Genomic DNA, 18,809 nt, shown 5'->3' on the forward strand with positions numbered 1-18,809 from the left:
TACTGTTCACAGAAGCTTCTGTGTATCCCTAACAAATACATATTTCTATTCATTAACTCATTACCATCAACACACGTTTTATTTTTGTTTTGTTTTGTTGATGTCTAGGTATCGTTTCTTTTATTTATGAATGGTTTTTACTTCTTTGTCTGATACATTCCTTTCTGTTGCTAAAATTCCTGTACAATCCATTATCTACAGTGTGTCTGATATTCATAAATTGCTGTGAGATGGTGTGGGAGCAGTGGCTGCATGAATGGAAAGTCCACTTCAGGAACCAGGGGAAGACAATTTGCAGCCAGCTCAATCAGAAATTTGGTTGCAGGGGGGAGGGGGAGGCATGAAACTTTGAACAGAGATCAGGTTCCATTCTCAAAAGTAATCTTTTATTTTCAGTGTACTGTATATAGGACTTCCAGTGGTTTTTCTTGCATTTCGAAAACTGGCAGTGTTTCTCTGATGTTGCAGAAGAAAACCATATTAGTAGCACACAGTAAAAAAGCAAGATCAAGGTTAATACAAAGCAGAAGAACCATCAGAACAGTTTCGGGAGATGCCAATCAAAGGTGCTATTCCATTTTCTCTTATTTGCTGATGAAACACCATAAAATTATAAAGTGAAATAATGCCTGTTTAAGTCCACATTGTTATTTAGCAATGCAAAAAGTCCACAATGTTTTCCGGTTTAAATTATATAGTTAATCATTCCTTTTTCTTCTTTATGTCACTTTCCCCACATTATATAATTTGCTTTATTCATTATCATTTCAGGGCTCCAATAAGAAGGTGTGTGTGCTTCTGGCTTGTTCCTCAAGCCCTATATCAGCTTGTATACTGACGAATCCAGTCATAAAGTGCTGTGACCTTGGTGTAAACCCCAGGTCGGTTCTTTCGAGCACATCCTTCACCCCAGCTGACAATGCCTGTGAGGTACCATCTATTTCCTCTTCCCAGACAGGCTAATGGGCCTCCAGAATCACCCTGACAGGAAGAAAAGTAGAGTTATTAGAAGAAAGAAGCTTATTTGCCCTACTAAGAGTTGCTGCCATAGGACTCTGTAGAGTTGGAAGAAACTCCAAGGGTCATGTAGTCTAACTTCTTAACGATATGGGAAATCCACAGATAAAAGTGTCCCTGACAGAGGACCACCAATCCCTATTAGAAAACCTTGAATGAAGGAGATCCACCACCTTCCGAGGCAGGTCTTTCCACTGTTCAACAGTCTTTGTTCCAACTCTACAGATTGTGCCTTCCCACCTGGCAAGTCAATCTGGAGTACACAGGAGGCTTCAGTAGAGCAGGGGAATTTCCCCTACTGCAGTTCCATTAGATCCTGCCTCCAAAATATTTTATATGCTAAAATTACTGATGGGCAATTTGTGATTAAACTCATCCATGCTTATACTTTTAAAAAAAAAAAAACCAAGTGTATGAAAACTCCTCCTTTTCTAAAATTTAATTTGCAGACATGTTTTTAAAAAATCATTGTTCCTATTTGTAGTTTAATTTCTGCTTTACCTGGCATGCATCAATACCGCCATTAAGGTTTCCAGCACACAGCATTTGAGAAGTAATCAAATCATCATAGAGTTTACTGCAAACACTTTGATTAATTATTTTCACTTTGGCTTCTTGTAGTGTTTTTGCAAGCTGACCTAAATCAAAAGAATCATTGCAGAAACATTGCATAAATCAAGTATAGTAATTTAGACTGTAAACTGTGGAACTGAAAATTAAATGCTATCACAAATCTGTCCTAGACCTTTAACTTTTACTTGATTACGTGCTCTCATGGTACAAATGTTATTCACAGCACTTGATAAATTGAATATATTGACTGTACATAACTCCATTTTGTCTAGATTGGAGAGATATTACCTTCCCAATAGTTTATGAAAGTTAACAACCTAAGGATTTGTATAATTTATCACAAAGAATGGCCACAAATGACATTTATCTTATTTACCTTAGTTCCATTAAAGTTTTTTTTAAAAAAATTCTATTTATATCCCATATCTTTAGCCAAGATCAGCTCCCCAGAGCAATCCATAATTACAACCCACAAAAATACATTATACAGTATATTAGGGATACTTCCAAATTGCAATGAACATATCCAGAAATGAACATACTATTTTCTTTTATGGCTCCCCAGCCAGTTACATAGCAGACAGTTCCATAAATAAATACTCTAGGACTGCTTGGTAAACATATGGGCTGTACCAGCTCATTGAAGAAGACTGGGGTCTCCATTTCCAAGAGGGCAATGTCATAGTCTGAGATATATTGGTCATAGTGTGGATGGACAATAATCCTTTTGATCGGTCTCACGGCTTCAGGATCATTACTGTTTTTGTTAATGATCCTTATACCCATATATGCCTTCCAACCAGATGCTATCGAGTATCTGGAAAAAAGAGGCAAAAGGTGCAGTCTTGCAAGTGTTGTTCTTATAAGCATTGCACACAGTTTTCAGTGTGCATCACTGGAATGTTATAACATCTAGGAAATATCCACAGAATCTATGAAAGAATATAACAGTAACATATGTAATGCAACAAGAATTCAGGTGCTTAAGTTATGTCACTTTATCTGGGTCCATATGATTAACACCTATAAGTGATCAGATAATACAAATGAAATATTTTAAAAGAAACAGTAAACTCTTAAAATTGCATGAGATGACTCTCCTCTGTCAGTGATTATTGAGGTATGTTGACTCAATGTGCAAGAAGGAGGAGCACAATAGGCTCATTTCCTCAATGATAATTGCATCCTCTCCACTGTGTGGACAACTCCCTGAACCACAGAGTAACTACTATCCAAGAAGACTCTCCACATGAATTCTAAATTTCCAGGGTTTTAACTCAGGGATAGTGAAAGCTCTATTCTTCAGAATGGCTGCTTTTCACAGATAGAGAGCCAGAGAACTTGGGGTGGAAGGACAGGGATTATTGGGTTTCCCCAACACTGAAAGCTTTGCTATAGGTGTGGGAGCAGGCCCTCTTACTTTTATGCCTTGCACCTTTATCTAACCATCCACAAGTACTTTTCACACAAAAGCCTATGTCATCAAGCATGGCACTTCTCACAAACAGGTCCTGGAACAAAAGCCACAAACAGGGTTGGAGATAGCACCTGCTGTTGTGTCTCAGTGGCATCATGCTTCTAAACTGGGATGTTTTTACTGAACTCTAATAGTAGATTTCATAGGTAGATATTCCTTCCATAAATATTGTATAATGACTCAACATCATCCAAAACAGTTACTTTCTACAAGATAAGAGTTATGTTATTGGGAACTGCCTCTCATCCAGGATGCTAGATATATGTGGGTCTACGATGCAGTCTCAATTAAGAGTTGGATTGAACAGACCGCTAATCCTGTCCATGCATACTCAAATGTAAGTCCTAATGAGTTACAAATAGAATTCCCACTGAGTTCAATGAGAGAACTTCAATGGATTTACTCTTTGGTAGGTGGGTGTAGGTTTGCAATTTTGAAAATTCTGTCTCTGCATGTGTATATTAGTGTTTATAAAATAATTATGTCATCAGATGAACTTAGCAGTATTACTATGGATAGTTAGAGATGTTGTATACCTCGGTTACAATCATCAGTCTAAACAGAGACTGCAGCCAAGAAATCAAAAGTGAGACTAGGAAGGGCAGCAATGAAAGAATGAGAAAAGATAATCTAATGTAAGGATGTGTCAAGAACCAAGATCATCCACATTTCTGATCACTGTGTATGGGTACAAAAGCTGGACAGTTAAGAAAGCTACAAGAAAAAAAATGATTCATTTGAAACACTGTGCTGGAGGAGAGCTTTGCAGATACCCTGGACTGCCAGAAGGACAAACCAGTGGATCCTAGAACAAATCAAGCCTGAACTATCTCTGGAGGCAAAGATGTTGAAACTGAGGCTGTCTCAAGGCAGGATTCTCGAGAAAAAGCAATAATGCTGGAAAAGGTTGAAAGCAGCAGGAAAAGAAGAAAACTAAATATGAGATGGACGGACTCGCTAAAGAAAGCCATATGCTTGCGTTTACAAGAGGTGAGCAGGGGAATTGAGGACAGGACATTTTCTAGGATTCTAATAGGTCAGAGATGGCTTGACGACATAGCAACAAGAAAGTTAACAATAATAAATATATATCACCACATTATAATATATACCTTATAGAATCAGAGTCCTGAAAGCAATGAGCAGCAGATACCAACCACCTGTTTGAAATAATTGATGCACCACAGATATGACCATACAGTCCTAGCTGCAAACTTGTTTGCCAAGGCCACTTCCCAGACCTTGCGTCTTCACCACCAACAATTCTGGGTCTTTTTAGGTAACTCCTTCCACATGCTGGTATAAATATAATATGCACAAAGATTATTTTCTGTTTTGAAAAAAGCATGTCCATAAACTCATTTCTGCAGTGCAATCCCCAGTACACTTCTATCTGTTTTCAGTTGATTTGATTTTTATAATACTTTTCTTCCCTACTGGGATCCCAAGGAAGCACACAACATTTTAGAAACTGTAGTTACTAATTAAAACAAACCAATCAGAATTTGAAACTATGGTATACAAATATTTTTAAACATGATTTAAATCAAAATGGTAAAGGCTCCTTCCCCTGCCAATCTCAGTTGCCTGCTGACTCCTCCAAAACCTCTCTCAAAAGATAAGTTTAAAACTGCAGAAGGAAGGAAAGGAGGAAAGGGGACAGCCACACCTCACAAGGAAGGGATTTCCATAATCTGGGAGCAGCCACAGAAAAAGCCCTCTCTTGAGTCCTCACCAATTGTAAGTAGCGGGAGTTAGCTAAAAGGGGTGTGGCCAAAGTGCCTTACTTGCAAATCTAAACTTTTTTTAAAGAAAGCATTGAAATACGGTGGTTGTGTCCTATAAAGCTTGATATGTCATCAAGTTGAATCTGACTTATAGTGACCCTAATAGGCTTTCAAGGTGAGCAAGATATTTAAGGAGTGACTTTACCAGTTCCACTCCCCCCAGTAGGCATCCATGGCTGAGTGGGGATTCAAACCCAGGTTTTCTAAGTCCTAGTCCATCACTCTATCCACTAGATCACACTGTGTATCCTAGGAGTACATACCTGAATTAAAAAAATTACACTTAAGGGGACACTGTCAACCCATCCTTGTACATATACAGGTCAGCCTCTTCCACGGAAATTTATGGACTTTTGCCCATGTAACTGACAGAGCCCCATTGCCCCATCAGACCACCTATGCCCTCAGCACCGAATCACAGGATCAAAACATTGGTTTTCACTTCATCTTTCATTTTCCCATTCAGTCATTGGGAAAAATTTGCTTGTTTTATTGTATCATTATTTTAAGAGGGGATGATATTACATAATATTCTTGAGAAGCATCATCTGCTAGTAAACTTTTATGGGGTGGAGTATAGGGGGAGTATAGGAGGCTTGGAGTATAGGGGGCAAATGAGACCAGAACTGATAGCTAATGGAGCACACCATTTCTCTTTTTCAAATTCCTTAAAGGCCTCTTTTCCTTATAGCAGTGGACAAAAATTCACATCCCATTCATTCAATGGGTCTAATCTAACTGGCCATAACAACCAGACTTTGCCCACTCCCCAGTAACTCTTCCAAAAACTGCTGTGTGGTTGAGTTATTTTGATGGGGAAAAAACATTAATACCCGTTTTCTTTTCTATTGCCAAATGGTAGGGCTCACCATGCAGAAATTTTTGATGTGCAGTCCTGATATACTTGCAGGAACACATACAAGCATCTCATTTCACTTCAGAAATTCAACCATTGATTACATACCACAATTCATTTCATCAGATCCATCTGCACAGTCTCGTATTCCATCACATTCTGGGTTTGGCTTAATTGGACATTTTCCATTCAGACATTTGTATGCATGAGGTGAGCAACTATTATACCCTGGAAGGACACCATGACAGATGAGAGAGCTGTTACTGAAGTTAATGGTGCTGTCTCATAGGTCACGCAGCAAAATTAATTCAATACATCTTTACAAAGCTATGTTTGTTAGGATCATTTCATAAATGTCTGGCAATTTTTCATATCACTTGAACATGTGGGCAGGGAAAACTAGAAGCTCTATTTTGCCACTAGAATAACTGCATATTGTGAAGATATACAGCTGTGATTCTGAGGCCATGTGCACAACTCATTACATTCTCTGTGAGAAAAAGCACATTCTGTGGTTCACAGAAGAGCTAGCCAAAAGAGCTAGCCAAAAGAACACATTAGTTTTCTGTTTGGGACCTCTCTGGTGATCCAATGTTGTGGCCACTGGTCTAAAATATCTAGGATATAGAAGTTATTCTGCCTATGATATTACATTCCAAGAGTATGAAAACTTTGCTTTCCAGATACTTTAGACCTGCCAGAAGCTCTGGGCAGTATGTCCAATTGAAGGTGATTAGAAAAGTGGTAGTCCATTACATCTTCAGAGCCAAAGGTTTCCCACCCTTCTTAAATGTGACAATTATGCTTGGAATGCTAAAGGAAGCTGGTGAGAGCCATTGTCATGTAGCGAATAGGTTATGAACAGTGAGAGTGTATTATGTGCCCTCAAGTCACGTCTGACTTACAGTGATCCCAACTGGGTTTTCAAGATATGCAAGATGCTTTTTAAGTAGCTTACCATTTCCACCCCACCCTATGAGCCAACATGGTTAAGCAGGTCAAGAATTCTAATTTTTTATCCACTACATCACATTAGCTCTCTAGAAATGGGATGCTTGGGTTAGAACTCAAACTCAGTCATGATTTTCACTATGAGTCACTGGGATAGTTATAATCTTCAAACTAATCATCTCACAAAGTCATGCGTGCCACTCTTAGTTGCTTGGAAGAAAGACAGCTTTAAAAAAGAAATTATGAATACAGATTTTTCAGTAGGGGTATGAGAATACCATCTGCTTCAATTCAGTCCAGATTATCTGTCCCTTGTTCCAGCTCTGTTGCCAGCGACCAGAATCAAGGTAACTTGCTGAGCCAACCCTCCACTCTATCCTTGATGCTGTTAAATGCCAGATCTGATTTAAATAAGGCCCAGCTAATCCAAGACTTGATCCAGAGGGGACTGTAACCCTCTCATTAATTTGCCCACCTGGATATTCCATACGGCACCAAGGTAGACTGGAAGGTCAGGGAGGGGGAATTGCCATTATTTGTAAAAACACTTTAGAGGTTGTTAGGCTTTCTGCCTTGAGCATCTTGGGACTTGAGGCATCTGCCTTGAGCATCTTGGGACTTGGTGGGGAGAAGGGATGGACTTGGGATGGAAATGGTTTACCGTGCTCTCTGCAACCCAGTGCTTTCCTTTCCGGAGCTGGTGGACTTCATATCGGCCATGGCACTGAGGTCCCCCAGACTAATTGTCCTGGGTGACTTCAATGTCCATGCTGAGGTTGGAGCCACAGGTCCAGCTCTTGAGTTCTTGGAAACCATGGCTTGCTTGGACAGGTCCCAGTTTATCAACAGTCCCACCCATGTGGTGGGTCACACATTAGACCTGGTATTCTCAACATGCCAGGGAGAGAGTGGACCGATTCTGACCAATTTGATATCAGTCCCCTTGTCATGGTTGGACCACCACCTAATAAAATGTAACCTCTCAGTGGCACTTCCCCCTCCCCTGTGGGGAGCAGGGGCCCATTAAGATGGTCCGCCCTCACAGGCTATTGGATCCTGTTGGTTTCCAAGAGGCAATGCGAGGGATACCGGCTGATCTTGTTGGCTATCCTGTCAATGCTCTGGTGGATGAATAGTATGTAGCAACCTCCATGGTGGCTGACATGATTATTCCTAAACACCCCCTCCATTCTCAACCCCGGCCAGCTGACTGCTATAACTAATAGCTGTGGGGGTTGAAGCGTAATAGGAGGAGGTTAGAGGGCATTTGGAGATGGGCCCCAGCAGTAAATAATCTAAATGCTGCTAAAATTGCATCCAATATCTACTTAGTCAAGGTGAAGGCTGTAAGAAAATCCTACAGGTGAAGGCTGTAAGATAATCCTGAGCGAAGCTCAGGATTATCAAGCAGAATTGTTCTGCACTGTACACGATTTATCCAGAATTGGTCAGGGCTCCCAGTAGCATCTCCTGTGACCAATTTGCAGCCTTCTTTAAACAAAAAGTGGAGGCCATCTGCCGGGACCTAGATATCCCTTCTTTATCAGTGGATCAAGCCGAGACATCGAGCACATCGCCTTGCCCGGAAATTTGAACACAATTTCAGCTTGTGATGTCAGCTGAGGTTGACAGGGTCCTTGATCGCTTCAGGGCCACCACCTCCTCACTAGATCCTTGCCCAGCCTAGCTCTTGAAAACAGCCAGGCTGTTAACAACTGAGTGAATGGTGGCTATTATTAATGGGTCTCTCCTTGAGGGCAGGGTTCCCCTCGTCCTCAAGAAGACACTCATTAGGCCTAGCTGGGAAAAAAACCAATCTGGCTGCTGCTGATATTAACAACTATCATCCCATCACCAATATCCCATTTATTGGCAAGCTGGTGGAGAGAGTGGTGGCTGACCAGCTTTAGGCTCTCCTGGAAGAGACTGATGGCTTTGATCTGTTCCAGTCCAGGCTCAGGACACGTCATGGCATGGAGACGGCATTGGTCACCCTGCAAGATAATCTCCTGAGGGATGTTAAGGGGGGCAAAACGTTCTTGTTGGTCCTTTTCAACCTCTCAGTGGCCTTTGATACCATCAACCATGTTATTCTCCTGGGGAGGCTCTCAGGATTAGGGATTGGTGGTCAGGCCTTGGCCTGGCTCTGATCCTTCCTGGAGGACTGTCCCCAGAGAGTTCAGCTTGGGGAGATGTTGTGTACTTCATGGACTCTCAATTGTAGTGTCAATCATCTCCCCAATTCTATTTAATATCTATATAAGGCTGCTGGGGACATTATCAGGAATTTTGGAGCTCTGTCTCACCAATATGTGGATGACACTCAGCTCTATCTCTCCTTCCACCCTTCTGCTGTCTTGTCCCTTGAGCACTGCCTGGATGTCATGCTGGGATGGATGAGGGAAAACAGACTAAGGCTGAACCAGGACAAGATGGAAATCCTGAGGGTGGGGGCTCCTAGTGTCTGTGGTCTGGGTGCCTCCCTGTCTTTTTGGGGGGTTACTCTTTTCACAAAAGATGAGGTGCATAGCTTGGGTGTATGTATGTATGTATGTATGTATGTATGTATGTATGTATGTATGTATGTATGTATGTATGTATGTATTTATTTATTTATTTATTTATTTATTTATTTATTTATTTATTTATTTATTTATTTAATATCCCACCCATCTGGTCTATACAACCACTTCTGGACCCAGTGCTATCAATGGCATCACAGGTAGCATCTGTGGTCCATTCCGCTTATTTTCACCTAAAGCGGGTCACCCACCAGCGCCCCTACTTGACACCGGGTCCTTCACCATGCTGGTTCATGTGCTAGTAGTCTTGAGATTAGACTACGGCAATGCTCTCTACTTGGGGCTGCCCTTGGGACTACTTTGGAGATTGCAATGGGTCCAGAACACGGCAACCAGATTGCTGAGTGGGGTTAGAAAACACCAACACGTCTCCCACACCCTGGCCGCCTTACACTGGCTACCTGTTGGCTTCTGTACCCGTTTCAAGGTAAGGGTGCTAACCTATAAGGCCCTAAATAGTTTGGGACCTCGATATCTGGCCAAGCACCTCCTTCAGTTAGATCTGCCTGCCCTATAAGATCATCCCAGGCAGGGCAGTTGAGAGTTCTGACCTCGAGAGAGGCCCAGAAAACAACCACTAGAAATCAGGCCTTCTCTCTGGTAGCCCCACAACTATGGAACTCTCTTCTGCCTGAAATCTGCCTGGCTCTTTCACTGGGCACGTTTAGGGAGCTGTTAAAACCTGGCTATTTAAGCAGGCCTTCTCTGAACAAACAGCTGTATGATACAACAGTGTTTGCTAAAATATCATCCATCACACCACCATGCTTCTTGTCTCTAATATTTTATGCTTTTAATTGTAATTTATTGTATTTGTTTTACTGCACTTTATGATATTTGATTTATGCCCCAATTGTATTATTATTTTGTATATGTATTATTTTGTTACTCTGTTGTTTTATCTGCTGTAAACCACCCAGAGTGGCCCTGGTTGCCAGATGTATAAATCAAATAATGATTATTTGCCTCAAGAATTGCTATCAATTTGCTTCAAATCAAATTGTAACCCTCCCACTAAAATACACATCCTAAAATTCGGAAGTATTTGTATGTATCTGTATATCTCCAAACAGTGAGAAAAACACATGAAAATGGGGCTGAAATGAAGGGCTGCAACCCTCCAATATACAGGGAAAGCGATCATTGTTTTTCTTTCTTTCTTCCCCCACAGCTGCAGGGAGCGAAGCAATTTAGATACCATAGGTGCCATTTCTAATGTTACTGTGATCTACCACAATCAAATTGTACAAAATGACACAGACTCAATTCATTAGGCTGAGATTAGGAGTTATTTAAATACTAAAGAAGAAAATGAAAGCAAGGCACATAGGAGTTCCTCTGTATTCTCCAACATGCAGCCCTCACAAAATAGCCGCTGATCATTTAGGAAGAATTTTCTCCTAGAGGATCCAGGAGTGGGTTTCCAGGACAACCTGGGCTTTTCATAGACATATGAGCTATCAGTCTCCTTCTGCTTTGAGCTTCATGGTTCTGTTAGCCTCCCCTCCCCTCAATGAGTGGTTGGGTTTGTTTGTTTTTTAAAAATCAAAACATCTGTTTTAACCTCCAAAGAGCTGAAGCAATATTTGGGATTTTGAAGAACCCTGCTTTGATTAAAGTGCTGCTTCAGGTTCTCTTGCTTTGCTTTGGGTTGATTTGGACAAATACCCTCAATTTATTTGGAATCTGAATAAATTTTGAAGCTGAAGCCCATGCCTAAAAATTAGATTACATCAGATTTACCACAACTGCTTTCTTTCTCCTCCTCTTTGCTTTCATTCTCACAGCTGGATTCTCCTTTGCAAGCTCTGGATTGGTGTTTACACTTCCCATTACTACAATCAGGCTTGGATGGGTTACAACCTAGAGAAAAACTGTATAATCATGTCTGTAGCATAACACTCCACAGCAGACAACGAACTTATAATAAATGCCTATATTGATTCATAATACTTTTACTATCATGATTTCCTCTAATGACTCCTTTGAACTGTAGTTCACCAAGATCTTAAGAAATCTATTCAACACCTTAGTTCTGGCCCAATTCAACCCAACCCTTGGTTAGAATCCCCACAAAATATTAAAGCAAATTAAGTAAGAAATGAAACTCTGTCTCCACAGTTCCCTATATTTTAGCACCCCTTTTAATTTCATCATTTGCAGTAGATGAAAATATTTGCTTTATCTGACATTATTTTAGTTCTCATGTGCTCATCAAATCTCTGTATATGAGGAGCATAGCTTAGTTGAAAGTGCTTAGCTGAATGGTTATACATCTGAGAAGTTTCAAGTTGTGAGGTAAATAGTTTCCCATTTCCTGATATTTCAGGGCCAAAATCAGGAACTGAGAAAAAGAGAAAACACACTTCTGATGTATGAGGCTCTTGTGTAGTGAAAGCAAAATAGCATGTGTACACATGGGGCGGGGGAATGACACTATCTGAAAGTTGTTGCACAGTTCTGCATGCCCAATGATGATAATAACAGCAGCAGCGGCAAAAGCTTTCTTTGATGATTTCAGCCTGAAATCATCTATGATCAGCAACAATTTGCCACAGATGCTAACACTGTACACATTACATGCACAGAGCTATACAACAGGATTTCAGCCACTGCAGATTTCCTGAATTGAGCAATGAAGGTTTCCTCCTAAACAAGTATATGCACAATATATGCACAAAACATCTTTGTGCTGACCCAATGGGCCCTGGTGCAAGTTGCAAATGAGTATAAGATGGCTAGTCAAGTGTTAAAGCCATTTCATACACAATAGAATCAAACTTTCTTCTTCAGACCATTTGCTTGAGCATTGCCTCCTTACTTGGACAAAAGAAAGGAGGCTTCAATCTTTGCCCTCAGACTTGACAACCCTAAAGTAGACCAAAGTTGTCAACTCTTTTATTTTCGATAACTGGATGGTTACATGATCTACCAGAGAATCTATTGAATCCAAAATTATGGTTTTTTCCCTATTATTAACATCACATGTCTTCTCCTCCAACATATGCATCACTAAGCATCTAAAACATTAAAACAGTTAGCTCAGAATCAGCTTACCACAGTTTGTCTCATCACTTCCATCTGTGCAGTCTTTCCATCCATCACACTTGCTGTTTAAAGGAATGCATGTTCTATCTGGACACTTAAATTGTCTAGGACAAGCTAAAACAACAACAGTATTTCAGAGTACTACAGTCAGTGAATAACAGAACAATTAGTATTGGAGTTTATGCCTGCAGTGTCTGAGATAATTACTTCTAATTTCCTTCTCCTCTTAAAGTGTTAGGCCACAGTATTACATTGGCCATGGATTGGAGGCAGTGGTACCTTAGAACATGGCTACCCTTCTACCAATAAGAGTTAGGCCTTCAAATATTTGCCTGTTCAAACTACAGGCTGTTTTGACTGCAATTTTAGGGGTTGTAGTCATCAAAAGTAATGTTCCAAGGTCACAGCTGATGGAAGCAAAGCATCACCAGCATCAGGGTGAAAGAAGGGCAAAACAGGGGAGTGTTAAATAAACAGTACAGTTTAAGAAGAACTCTATGTTTGCCCAAGGCTCTTTGCTACCTTCCTAATAATTATTTCATATATATATGCCCCCTTCAGTATAAAAAAAAGGAGAATTGCCCATTCCAGGAGAAGTGTTTCCCCCTCTAAATAGGATTCATGGCCCCTGCATTGTTTAGGATGAAAACGTAAATGGAAGTGGACATCCAGTTACCTCTAGGTGCTTATTATTGTTGTCATCATCACATTTTATGATGGTTGTGCATCCATGGGGGAACTTGAGGGGATAAAATTGGCTCCTGAACCTGTTGAAATTGCCCAACCCTAGGGCCTCAAATTACCTGTGACCCACAGAACATTACTAATTTTAAAGCTTTAATAATGCAATAAGGTCTCTTAAACACAACATAAGCATGGTTTCAGCCCTACCATTAGTGGCACTGAAACAGTTGCCAATGACAATAGAAGGTGGGGAGGGGGGCAACAAAAATGCCGCTCGATCTTTCCATTAGCATTGGCCCAGGAGTGTTCTCTTTGCCATGTTGCCCAGATCTGAAGAAAGAAGCATCTAGTCTCCTTCCATCTGTTTCTCTGCCTACTGTCCCGAGAAGAGAGAAGCAGGCAGTATAGTATAGCAACTGGTTCTTTCTTATTAAAGCTGGCTTTTCCTTTCTTCTTTCCTCCCCCTCTCTCTTACATCAAGAGGTAAAGGCAATTTCTCAGGACATTCCTTCCAGCTGCCTTGGCTCCCAGAGGACCTCTTAAAACTGATCTTTTAAAAACTGGTTTTAATGACAGGCCAGTTTTTGGTCTACCTCTTCCTTCTCCAGAGGCAGCATGTAAGTGCAGAAGACTCCTCATCCATCAGCAGGGTCAAATACCATGGTGGCAGTGATGGTTATGATGTGTGGGGGGGGCACTTTGCTCCCTGCTTGAAACAGCAGGATTGTAACTTGGGCCATCCCTACTTAAACTTAAGCGACATCCCCAGCATCTCTTCATCTGCCCTTGCTTTCAATCACAGTTTCCAAAAGCTACAGCATCCATTTCTGTCTCCACTTACAGTCTGTGAGACTGAAAGCTCTGAATTCAATGTAAAAACCCCTGTGTGTGACGAGTTCATCGGAATGGAAGCTGATCGCCACTGAATAGCCATATTCCTTAACTCGGTCACCTTCTGCGATTGGTTTGCAATGTCTGAGAAGGATGAAACAGAAGTTAAATTAGAGGCATATGAAATGACATTTTAAAAAGCCCAATTAATCACTATATTCATTCTTGCCTTTAAGGTTGCCATTGGAACAACTTCATCTTATCATTTATATTTTTTTACTGGTTCCATTATTAGAATTCATATACTATCAGTGGAACTTACTAAAAATATTAAAACAAAATGCCCCTCTATTGAAGATCCATTCCTACTCCATTCCTCCCCTACCCAGTTTTTTTATCACACCCACAACAGCAACAATACGATAAAATTCTTTGGTCACACAGTCCTCATTGAGCAATTTTGGTCCCACCCCCATTGTGTATTTTTATTCAATTATTACTTAATTTATATTTTAAATTTGTATCCTGTGTTGCTGTTAGAATTCATATAGTACAAAGATATCCAAATTTTTCATACAATCAATTTCTGCAAAGATATGAAAAGAGAAGGGTAGGAATAAGGGGGTAGCCTGAACAGAACATCAGAACAAATTTATATACAATAAATACTGTCTTTTCATTCAGAACAGCTCTTGGGTTTATGACATCACATATCATTATTATTTGATTAGTCTAGTGGTAAGAGTGTGAATTAATATGCCTAAGATAAGTACCACAATCAACAAGACTTTGTTTTTTTTTCCCTAGACACAAAATTTTAGTGTAAGAAGGAAGGTTTACTGGTGCCAGGAGGCCTTTGCGGTCATTCTACTATAATCCAGACCAGACCATGCCAATGTGGACACTGCTCTTAAAATAGATGTTTGCTGCAACTCTTTCTATGCTTCCCAATGCTTCTTTGGAGGACTGAGAGAAAATGCAGGGTGGTAAGCAAGAGGCAGGGAAGAATGGATAGAAAAGTCCCATTGCAGGAAATGAAGGATACTTGCATGATATCACTTTGTAATTAAAACAGAAGTAAAATGTATTTTATCATAGCATCAGCCCAAGACATTCTGCTACCTGAGGGTGAAAGATAAGATGCTTGTGATATGTCCTCACTCCTAATGACCGAGGGTTACAGGATGGCAACAGTGACTGTGGAGGAGGAGGTGAAAAGACCATCAATTGGAATATTGCTGAGAAAGAAGAAAAAACTCACACCAACTGTGTGGGAAAGGAGGACTCAGGAAGGAAAGGGCTAGACCAGTTTTAAGGGATAAAATGAAGGGAGGAAAAGGAGAAAGGATGAACGAGGGGGAGAAGAATAAAGAAGATGTGGTGCGGGAAAAGGGAGAAGCTCGGAAAGACTCTAGCTTGGGGGAGAGAGTTGAAGAAGTAGAGCAGAGGGAGCCCCAAGAACTCAAACTCTCTCCAGCTGGTGACCCTGAGAAACCCCTGAGGAATGATGCAGATAAATCCATTGGCTGAGAAAGAGATACACTGGAAGTTCCCTGTTTGTGAGGCGGTGGCCCTCACAAACAGAGAGAGAGAGAGAGATGGGGAAAAAGGAGAAGGGAGAAAACTAGGAAGGAAGCCAAGAAAGAAAGTAAACCTTCCTACCAATGGCCAGGTGCTCTTCACAATGATACCCTCTCTTGAGTAAACATACAGAAGCTGACTGGGCTGCAGTGCAGTAGGCCACACCTGAGGCAGCAGTTTGGTTGAGGAGACCTTGAATACTTTGTGTCATATACAGCAGTGTCCTTCAACAGCACAGAGAAACTGGACAGTTTGTGAGGAAAAGTCAGAAGATTACTATCACTGCCCCAACATCTACTGGCCGAGGCAGTGTCCTCAGTCTTTCTAATAGTAGGACCAGCCCTTCACACTGGGGAAAACTGTGATAAAGTAACCTGCTAATTCAGAGGCTGACTGGGTTCGAAGTGGACAATCTATCAAGCTGTCTTTAAAACAGAGGATTGTCTGTAAATAAGGATGCAAGGCTCCTCTGTCCCAGAGCTGTTCAAATATTAAAAGCCTTGTTGATTGCATCTTCTTATCTTCCTACTTAGCTGACTGAAAACAGAAAATGGACTTTCAGTTATACCATAGAGACACAAGACCATAACAACAGAGATACAATTTAATTCTTGGAAGCCTCTTTTTTTTTGTTTCCTCTTTGTTTCCTGTTATTATTGGTAATTGAATATAATACTGAAATACTGAAAAAAAGATAAATAGCAGATTAGGTTATAGCTTACCTAACTCCATCAATTTCTAGCCAATCTTTGTCACATTTATTGGATCCTGGAGACTGCTCCTGTACATGTACTGCCAGAATTTTTAACAACAATCTATATCCAGGTAGTGGTGCCTAAGATTTTGAAAACAGTACTTAGAAGGTATGAAATGTTTAGCCCTTGTATTCTGCTATTAGTTCAGAATGCATGAACAGTGCAATGCTATACATGTCTGTTCAATGAACTCCATGAGGTTTACTTCCAGATAAATAGATACACAAATAGTTGGACAGTGTCATCGAAGCTACCAACATGAAATTGACCAAACTGTGGAAGCAGTGGAAGACAGGAGGGCCTGGCATGCTCTGGTCTATGGGGTCATGAAGCGTCAGACATGACTTAACGACTAAACATCAGCAAAATAGATACAGAGCTGCAGCATTGATATAGTAAGACTGTAACCTTGGACACACATCTGTTGGTGAGCCCAACTGAATATAATGGAAATGTACCTCTGAACAGCCGACTAAATAGCACAGTGAGAAGGCTAAGAAGCTACACATTTTGAATATAATTTCTCATTGTGCCTCCTGGGAGAAAAAGCCAGTCTGTGTAGCCTTGGGCAAACTGCACAGTTCTAGAGTGCCTACAGAAGAAGAGAAAGGTGAACTACTTCTGAGTAGGAAGTTGATGGCAAATAAGTACCGTATTTTTCGCTCCATAAGACGCACCTTTCCATAAGACGCACCATTTTTTAGGAGAAGAAAACAGGAAAATATAATCTGTTTTCTTCGCTCCATAAGACGCACAGACTTTCCACCCCCCCGTTTTGTGGGGAAAAAGTGTGTCTTATGGTGCGAAAAATACGGTATATATATAGGAATGCAAATCAGGAAGCAAATCTTCCTGCGTCCAATGAACAGGAATATAGCTAAATTAAGGGGTTCACTTGAGCATGTGTAGGAGTAAATTTATGACCAGGAGGTAGAGAGTAGATCTGTCTCCAAACAAGCCAATTTACCAGGCAGTATTAGGGAGCTTTGCACAGGGAGGGTCTTAAGAGGAATCTGCAAGTGGATTTGGGCAAATGCACTTCACAGAGCTCCAGTGATTAGGAACCTGAGGGCATTTGCACAGCAAGGTTTCAGGTAGTAATGCCATGGTGAGGAGTCAGAGTTTATATATGTGGTCCCTCCCTCACCACCTATTTAGCCCAGTACTTTAGCATGTAAGCCCAATCACTAGGCTTATTTGGGTGTCCAATCAAGTACCTGTAACAGGGAAGTGCTCTGGGATTTATGAAATTTGCTTTGTTCTAAGAAGAACAGCCATTTTAAAATACAGGTAGATTGAGGCAATATGTACCACTAGTCAAAAATATAGATGGTGTAACACTGATCATGCAGTTTGGATCACCATACAATAAAAGCCCAACAAAAGTCACACAATGAGAAATAAGCAAGCTATCTAATCCAAACTGGAGTTTGCAGAATGTTTTGCAAGATGATGAGGGGTTGTTAATAACACCCAGTTTACTATAAAGCAAATCTTAGGTTTTTGTATTGCAAACTAGTCAGTTTTTAACAGCCTGTTCCCTAGAAACTACAGTCTGTTCGAAGAAAAATGAATTACATGACTTGCATTGATATGGCAGGAGAGAACATTGTGCCCTGTGCATAGCCATGCTGACCCAACTATTGCTCTTGGGAGAATGGGCCCAGCAATATAGCATCTGACTAGAGAATACTTTCCCCTTATATTACATCTTTTAGATCACTGGTTCTTAACCTTGGGTTACTCAGGAGTTTTGGACTGCAACTCCCAGAAGCCTTCACCACCAGCTGTCCTGACTGGGGTTTCTGGGAGTTGCAGTTCAAAAGCATCCGAGTAACAAAGGTTAAGAACCACTGTTTTAGATCATCATACAGTGAAATCATCTGGAGCATCCATCTCAAGGACAGAACCTGGAAGGAGACTAGTGTATGAACCAATGCCTGCCACATGTCATGAAAGGAAAAGGGCATTTTGCATGCATGTTGATGTTATTGGCCCTTAATTTACCACTGCATCATCAGGATTCAGTTAGTGGATCTAAAAAATCTAGTACTGCAAGAATGATGTCGTTCCATGCTGGTAAAAAGTATCAGTATTTGATGAGAGTTCTTAGACTGCATTGTGGCAAAAATGACAAAGAGCATTGCAGCATACAGGGAAGGTAGTTTAAAAACAGCAGCAGCAACAACAGCAAAAAATAAACCATTGTCGTCATCTTCTTCTTTTTTTTAAGGAGTACCTACCCTGATAATCCAGTGGCAATCAACACTTGGAGGATAATAACTTGGGTAATAAGGAGAAGTTACAGTCCCATTCCATGCTATGTAGCGGCCACCACACACTAAAAGAAAAGAGCAACAGAACTGTTGTTTTGTGCAGCATGGAGACCATGAAGAGTGAACTACTAGGCTTCCCATCCTCAGAGAAACCCTTAAGCTACTTGTTTCTGCCCACTAGTATCACTCTATATAAACTGCTTACTAATACTGAACATGCAGAGCTGGGGCTGTGAGGAAGAAGCAGTTGGTACTCTATAACAATCCATTCAGGACTCAGAAACTTTGATCGGTTCCCAGATTGGCAATAACTCTGGATATTTGTTTATTTCTTTTGTTCACATGCATTATTCCTGCAGTCTTCCCCCCCCCCCCACTCAGATTGCGAGTG

General features: G+C 40.8%; 1 protein-coding gene across 2 annotated transcripts in view; it reads right to left on the minus strand.

Moving 5' to 3' along the window:
• Positions 1-76: 76 nt before the first annotated feature.
• The window catches only part of LOC110088643 (suppressor of tumorigenicity 14 protein), a 32,457-nt gene continuing 13,724 nt past the window's right edge, over positions 77-18,809 (minus strand). Inside the window, exons 6-15 of one of the 2 annotated variants that reach the window (XM_078389837.1) lie at positions 18,386-18,483; positions 16,110-16,222; positions 13,817-13,950; positions 12,301-12,405; positions 10,987-11,106; positions 5,819-5,938; positions 4,180-4,363; positions 2,224-2,407; positions 1,519-1,655; positions 77-981 (exon numbers count right to left, since the gene is read on the minus strand). In XM_078389837.1, the coding sequence (XP_078245963.1) occupies positions 1,620-1,655; positions 2,224-2,407; positions 4,180-4,363; positions 5,819-5,938; positions 10,987-11,106; positions 12,301-12,405; positions 13,817-13,950; positions 16,110-16,222; positions 18,386-18,483 (1,094 nt within the window). In that variant the 3' untranslated portion in view covers positions 77-981; positions 1,519-1,619. Of the gene's footprint in view, positions 982-1,518; positions 1,656-1,677; positions 2,408-4,179; positions 4,364-5,818; positions 5,939-10,986; positions 11,107-12,300; positions 12,406-13,816; positions 13,951-16,109; positions 16,223-18,385; positions 18,484-18,809 lie in introns of those variants that run through there. The other variant, XM_078389836.1, reaches the window with a different exon arrangement.

Source organism: Pogona vitticeps, chromosome 3 (assembly GCF_051106095.1).
Source record: "Pogona vitticeps strain Pit_001003342236 chromosome 3, PviZW2.1, whole genome shotgun sequence".
NCBI classification, from domain to species: Eukaryota; Metazoa; Chordata; class Lepidosauria; order Squamata; family Agamidae; genus Pogona; species Pogona vitticeps.